Source organism: Perissodus microlepis, chromosome 13 (genome assembly GCF_051167445.1).
Source record: "Perissodus microlepis isolate ML-2025 ecotype Zambia chromosome 13, ASM5116744v1, whole genome shotgun sequence".
Taxonomy (NCBI): Eukaryota; Metazoa; Chordata; class Actinopteri; order Cichliformes; family Cichlidae; genus Perissodus; species Perissodus microlepis.
Window position 1 is genome coordinate 15,508,172 of NC_140473.1, and position 7,514 is coordinate 15,515,685.

At 43.0% G+C, this 7,514-nt stretch overlaps 1 protein-coding gene across 1 annotated transcript; it reads right to left on the bottom strand.

The window, feature by feature from the left end:
- Positions 1-1,003: 1,003 nt before the first annotated feature.
- Positions 1,004-7,073, bottom strand: slc25a28 (solute carrier family 25 member 28). The gene is made up of 4 exons (XM_084948906.1): positions 6,528-7,073; positions 4,042-4,270; positions 3,198-3,254; positions 1,004-2,795 (listed from the first exon to the last, which is right to left on the bottom strand). Exons 1-4 carry the CDS (start codon positions 6,870-6,872, stop codon positions 2,245-2,247), a joined length of 1,182 nt encoding a protein of 393 aa, XP_084805032.1. The 5' UTR covers positions 6,873-7,073; the 3' UTR covers positions 1,004-2,244.
- Between the last annotated feature and the right edge of the window lie 441 nt (positions 7,074-7,514).

The window sequence follows — 7,514 nt, forward strand, 5'->3', positions numbered from 1 at the left end:
ACATACGGTTATTTATTGAGTTTTTTTCCCAACTTTTACACCGATGTCTTCTGTGAACTTGAGGTAATTAAAGTTTCCAGTAAAATGTTGCTTTTTGAAAATATTAATCAAAATCTGATGTTTGTGTCTGCGTCCATCAGATTTTTAAAAAGGGACCATTACTTCGACACAGACTTCTGCATAATCAGTATGATCCATCTCCGAAGTCTTCACCATTCACCCTTTTATTTATATTTTTTTCTTCCAAATTCCAAACCTTCACTCTTCCAGCAGTTTGAATTCAGCCAGCGTGTTCACAAGTTCAAGTTGCGCTTTCAGTTTCGAGGGGGTCAAAGTTTAAATGTGCACCTGTGCTCAAGACAAAACAACTGTACCTGCCCTGGATGAAAAGTTAATACCTGCAAACACACACAAACTTACCATGTGTTTCTGACAGCACAGATGTGGCTGCAGGCTTCGCCTCCCTTTTGATCCACCCCGTTCTATGCTTTCTGTTCTAAAGGGAAACAAACGCTTTGGATCTTTTATACAGAGTAAAACGGCAATTGTTACTTTTTTGACTGGTGAATTTGCAAGAGCGTTTTAAGTCTGGGGTGTCAAATATATCGCCCAAAGGCCAGAAATGGCTCCACCGAAGATCTGGCCCAACAGATGGCTCCGCAAAGTATGCAAACTTCAGAGGAGCATGGCACCAAGCATTGTGTTACAAGTTGTTAAGAATACATTCATGAGAGCTTTCCAGTTACTTATGAGTTCTTACTGATAAGAACATTAGCTATGGGCTTCCATACCACAATAAAAGAAGGTGAATGGAGCCCTACCACCATGTTCTCTCTCAGTTTTTTTTGTTAATAAATTTATTGGTTTTATGTAAGGACTTCACTGCTCCAACCCACTTAACATAAAAGTGGGCTGTGTGTGGTCCATGAATATGAGCTTCACACCTTTGTATCGAGTTATTCTCTTGCAAAGCGTGCACACACACGGGAAAAAAAATAAAACATTTAAAGAAAGTTGGGCTCCCCACCTTTTAATAGCAGTGAATAGAGCCCGACTGCTGGGTCCTTTATTCCACAAGTGCAATTCAGTGCCAGAAACAATCAGACATCAATCAATAAGAATGACAGCTTGCATTAAAGTGTATTCAGTGTGGGTACAGTTGTATAACTAGCCTCTTGAGACTCTTTTGGATACAGCATAATGTACACAACCTTTTCTGTTGAGCACAAACAATGAAGCTCTGTTGTTTACAAGACTGTTAGTGCCAGCTAATGCACATGAAGGTCTTCTTCTTCTTTTTTTAAAGCTGTCCTCTGCCAAACAGGTAGACCGTGACTAATTACAGAATTAGGGAAAACAATAATATATGTTCTGGAAATAAAATAAGATTTGAGTTATCAAAATGACCAAAAAACTATTTAAATACACAATTCTGACACCTGGGAGCATCTAAACGTTTGTATTTTTTTCCCAATTAAATCATAAGCAACAGTGTTAACTCTGATATTTGAAAAAACAAACAAAGTAGATTCACTATTTTTTAATTACTTTGCTTGCAAAAAAAAGGGGGGGCTACCTCAATCTGTAGAACCTAAGATGTTTTTTCCTAATCTGTGGAGTTGTCAACATCTCAAGTTAATTTATAGGGAAAAACATACTCTCTCTCAACTTGAGTTGCAGCTTTGGCCAAGTTTGATTTATTGTCTCAGGGTTTCTGGACAGTGACACTTTTCAGGAAATAAATGTAGATGTTCTCGCTTTAAGTTGATTGCTTAAGATGCTGAATTAAGAACTGAACGCTCTGTCTGTTATGAGGGATCTGGATGACGAGTCAGTTATTTGCAAACTCGAACTCTGGATGGGAAAAATAAAAATCCAGTTCTAGGACAGCAAAGCTACAGAACTACTAGAGGCAACAAAGTAACACTACTGCCCCCTGCTGACTATTCTTCCAGCTTAAAACTCCTTACAGCCTCAGCTTCAAGAATCAGAGGATGCTAGTTTGAAAACTTCTCCAGATCAGCTAGTTCGCTTTTACATCACGGTGTTGTCCTGTGACTTAAACAATATCTATTCTTGAGTGGTAAAGAAATATATCTACTCAAACTGCCTTTGAGGATGTCTTTCTTATCTGCTATGTCTGAATGGGATTGGGACAACTGAAGTGGATTTTAGTGAGATACTATGTGCACATTAATATCTCCTTGTAGAAAGAGCTCGGAGTAGATTACACCACAGAGGCATCTACATCTCAGCTTCCATTTGTTGTGTTCTCCTCTTGTTGTGCTGGTGCTTGGTGAGTCCATACTTGAAGAACTCATAGACTGACCAGCTGATGGCTGTTGAGGGCATCTGGTAGATGACTCTCGCTTGGACTCCCTTGAAGAAGCCCCGCAGGCCGCCCAGCCTGTATACTGTCCGGAAGGCATGGGCCAGGCCTGAGATGTGTCTGTGGGCTCCTTTGCCGGAAGACATGGAGCCAAGGGCTAGAGACTCCTGGGTGTTGAGCAGGGTCTTGCAGACATCCAGAGGCGTGGTGGCTGCGGCTGCGATCGCTCCGGCCAAAGCCCCGGACAACATGTGCGATGAGGGATTGTACTGTCTGTGAGGGTTTAACAGCTCCTGAAGATACTCGTAGGTCATGAAGTGGAGCGCCTGGAAGGGCACGTTCATGGTGAGCTGGGTGGTGTAGCTGCGGTAGAATGCAGTAGGGCCCTCTTTCTGCCACACTGCACGTATACAGTCCAACACGCCACGATAGGGCGAGTTATACATCTGCATTCGCTGCTTCACAACTGAGGGAAACATGGTGTCCAAAGATGGTAGCGCAAAAGTGGAAAGACAAGGAAAAAGAAACGCAAAATTAGGAAACCATCACCTGCAGTAAAGCTATCCTTAAGAGAATAAACATACAACATATACAAAGACATAGTATGTAATTCCTCAGACAGCTGCAAGCCATCTAACAGCTGCAAATGAGGGCTCAGACCATTGTCCTTCTACTGACATGTTTGGGCAGGTGGTCTACAGACAGCTGTGAAAGTGACTATGTGAAGCTACAGGGCTGCGGCCAACATGCGAAGATAGTTGGCCCAGGTGTGGCACCTGTAGGTTTCCTTACTGAAACCCAAAACTGCTGTTTTGAAATAGAAAAAAAAAAAATATATACATCTTGACTCTCAAAATGCTGCCCTTACCTTCAGCTGGGTTCATGACTGCGTCGTGAAGCAGTGTGGCCACACACCCAGCTGTTCCTGAAACAAACACACTTCGGAAGTCACTACACATTCAGATAACTACGGCAAAATAGGAAACTAGAAGAGACTGCAGAAGAGAATTTTCACTTGCAACAGAACCCATCTGACCTCGGCACAGCTTATGCTTTTTTAAAATTCCAGCTCAAAACAGCAACTTACAGCAGAATTTCTGGAAATTTAATAAACTGCTGGTGTAAAAGAACATTTCTGACCATGGTTTGTAAAGCAAAATGTAAGCAAAGAGAGACACCTAGTGGATAAGCCAGCTTGTTTCTCATTTGAGGGATTTAAATCAGAAGCCTAAGCTTAATAAAATATGACTAACAGGGAAATAAAAAGAGTAGATGAGATGGGAGAAAGAGGACTTACCCAGCCTCCCATTAAACTGAAACAGAAGAAAGAGAGTGTAGGAAGAACAAGGTAATGGCTGACATTTTTTTTTTTTTTTTTAGTTGAGATGGCTTAGCTTTACCCGATCCACTATTTAACTTTCCTTGAAGCCACTGAGTGGCCGACAGCTGTCCCTGGCTTTTCTTTACAGTGTACAACTGTAGCTATGAAAAGCATTTATCCGATTTGATGTCCTGCCAGGGGTTTTTTTGGACTGGTCAGGCAGCACACAGATTAGGCTGAGTCAGCAGCTTCACAGACGAGGGCATTTGGCAACACTCTTTGAGTCGGGAAAGTCCTAAATATCAACCTGTTACAGTGATCTCATGGCTAAGATTGCTATACACGATCTATTAATTTATAACATAAACTGTGTATGGATGTTTTATGGTACCATTAGCCAAATGACTGTTAGCCCCTGGATGAATCACATCACTTAGAGTCTTTTTGAGTTTTTCATAGCTGGCAAAATACAGGGCATGGGCAGGACCCGCCCCAATAGCTGTTGCATTCAAGCCTCTCAATGGCCGCCAGATTCCCTCTGTGGCTACAATCCGGCGAAGAGCATCCATCACATTCCTGTAGCGGGCCGCAGGGTCGGGCTGAAGACTCTGCATTCGTGTCTGCGAAAGAAATGGCATTCTAATGTCAAATAGAAACGTGAGCAGAGTGTGCCACTATCCTGTCCACTATTAACTTAGAACTAAGCGATACGTTTGTGGTGTTTGACCTGATTCTGATCTAAAAATAGGATAGAATGCATAATTGAACTTGTTCCATATGTCTGCCTAAGAAGACAATGAAGACAGCTCTGAATAGAATGCATTGTGAATGACGGGTTAAATGAGGGAAATGAGGTATTTGACATTGTGTGGGGTGTATCTTGGTGTACATGCATAAATGAATACAAGGAAGTATGCAGTTACAAGCTCCAGGGTCACAAAGGGACATAAGCTGACTTCCTCTAAGCTTCTTTTCCCACTGACCCTGAAACACACCTTTCTCTTTTCCTCCTTGCAGACGCTCACACGTACACACACTCACACACAGGTGGATGATCAATTATATAGACACATTAAAAGACAAGAGCACACAATTAATGTTTAAATCACCTGGTATTTGATATTTATAGAAGGCTGCATGAGTGGACTAGATGATTGTGTCTGTCTCCAAGGCACCAACAGCAACATAATCTCCTAAATACCAAACTTCCAGCTGAATGGACAAACTTAAACCCCACTGTGTCCATGCACAGCTCTGCAGAGCAATGCTATGAGCATACTGCACACAAAGTCAGTGCACACACTTGTAGTATTAGCAGGGTATTGCAAAGAGGCTGAAATATCCTCAGTCACTCATTGTCGTGACACATACACATGTGTGGAGTCCTCACCAGCTGTAGGTTTGCTTTGTTTATCTATAGCCTGTGGTTATATAACTACAAAGCAATGACCTTTGTAATGCTATGCTGTAACAAGTCCATCCATTCTTTAAGGAAAAAAAACAACAAAGGGTTGTTTTGGGTTTCATTTTTCATTGACTAGAGAGTCAAATACTCTAAAGTGTAGACTCTGACAGACTTGCAAATAAAGCACGCTTCTTCAGAGCCGCAGCAAATTACTGGGATTTACAATACAAGAATGACTAAATGCCAGCCTATTCAGAACTTTATTTACAGTACTTAAGAGAAAGGCTTATGTGCGCGAGGGAAAGATTTTTTTGGTATAGCTACACTGCACAAATACAATTCTAATGCTAAATGCATCCTAAACACTACTTTTAAAAAAGTTTGATGTTTTTACGTCTAATATGTAAACAAATTTATGCTTCTACTAAGGGTGTCCAGGATTTAGTGTGCAGGTACTCCCTGACTGCACTTTGCTGCATTTCAATTAGCCAGATCTCATGTGTGACTTGGTTGGAAAAATGCTGAGCTACACTAGTTCCACAAAAGAAACTATACAAATAAAAAAATTAAAATGGCCTCATCCAGGTTCAGGCCTGTAACTGGCCTAAGTGCGCTACAGGTGAAAGACACGGATGAAGTGAGAGTGGCGATTTTCTGCCTGCCAAACACAGCTCAGTGTCCTGAACCCACTTTGTGGCCGCCTTCCTCTTGGCTGTAACAATGACCTCTTTGGGCCAGTGTGACACAAAATAAAACAAATCTTGGTTCACTGAAGCTGCATGATTCATGCAGTAAAAGATCTTTTTGGGGGGATGAGTGAGGGAGTTGCTCTGCTGCTCCAGGCAGCTTTTTCACTGGGTTTCTGGGAAAGCAGCTGCTCCACTGTGGGGGGAGAAGGGGCAAATTGTCTTCTATCTTGTAATAGTCAAAGCCGGAAGGGCGTAAGTTGCAAGAGAGAACAACTTGTTTTTGTAAACACAGAGTACACATTTCCTCCATTGTTATTTTTGGAATGGCTGACTCATTCTCTCTAACTTAACACCTCTTTAATTAAGCAAGTGGTTCCCCGTTTGCTCGCACAAACGTGCAGTTACGTAACATTACATCCGCTGAAACTCTTGACAGCAGACTGATTTGATAATTACGTTATTAGTTACACAAAGCTACTCCTTTTTGACTTGAATGTCGGCTAAACAACTTATTACGTTATTCGCACTCAGGTTGACGCTGTAACAGCATGCTAACAAATAAGCTAATACGGCTGTTAAACGCTAACTGAGCCGACTGACCTTGTCCTCATAGCAGCCAGTTCTGCGGCGTGTTTGGGTTAGCGAGCAAGCTAATGGGCTATGCTAATATGCGTGATGGCTACATGAATGGTAACCCCAGACCACACCAGGGACTACGGAGACGAAGCATTCAACAATCACAGAAAGTTGTGGTTTTGCTGGTTAGCCAGTGAGCCGTGCTACCTTAACACAGTCGATGGGGAACATGAGGCAGTGCTCCATTATCCCGGCCACAGCTCCAGCCAACATGTGGGTGCTAGTGGAAGCTCCCTGTGGCAAACCCTCATAGTCCGGTTCAGAGTCCTCTGACTGTGCATCTTGTGCACTGCGGATCAAATCAACAGTCTGTATTTCAGTTTCCCCTCCGATCCGGGGTGTCAGGCTTCCCACGATACTTTCTGAAACTCCCCAGAATCTGCCCCCAAGCCATCGAACTTCTGCACCGGCAGAGGCTCCTGCAACCCCGGGATCATTCCCTGTGGTCTCCGCTGTCATCCGACGCCTCCTCACAAATCCATCTGTTTCCATGAGAAACGAGGGGATGTGTTAAGTCTTCTGGCTCACGTGCACGGCTGGTCGTGGACCTTAAACTTTTACATTCCCTTGGGGAGCTTTCACGGTTACTTCCCTGCTACACCATTCCCTCCCCTCCTCTACCCCTGACAGCAGCGGGAGCCAGGAAAGGGAGGCCGTGACGGCAAATGCACAGCGAGCCCCACCACAGGCCGCGATGAGGAAACAATCTCTGATTGGTTACGATAGCCAAGTACTCCTCACACCATTGGATGATATCCATGCCCCTCATGATTGGATTTTGGTGAGCGTTTCAAATCCGGTCATGTGGCGTTTGACTTGAGGTGTTGCTACATGGTAGCTCATCTGTGCAAGCCATCAAAAGACCCGAAGATCATTGTAGGTCAGGCTCAAAATGTCTTTTAGTGGCTGTGAGCAAACCGAGACACGCGTGATTACAAGATGAATGGGCCAGGGTCACTATTTCACAGTTTTTGTTGTCACTTTTGTTGCTGTCCTAGTGTGATTTGTGGTGTTGTCTAAAATCCAAACTGCAATCTGTGTTTCTTCTCTTAAAAAAATACTGGAAAACCTTTTGATAGGACACAAGAACATTTAGATCGGTATTATTTGCTAAATTGAAGAGACTGTGTATGT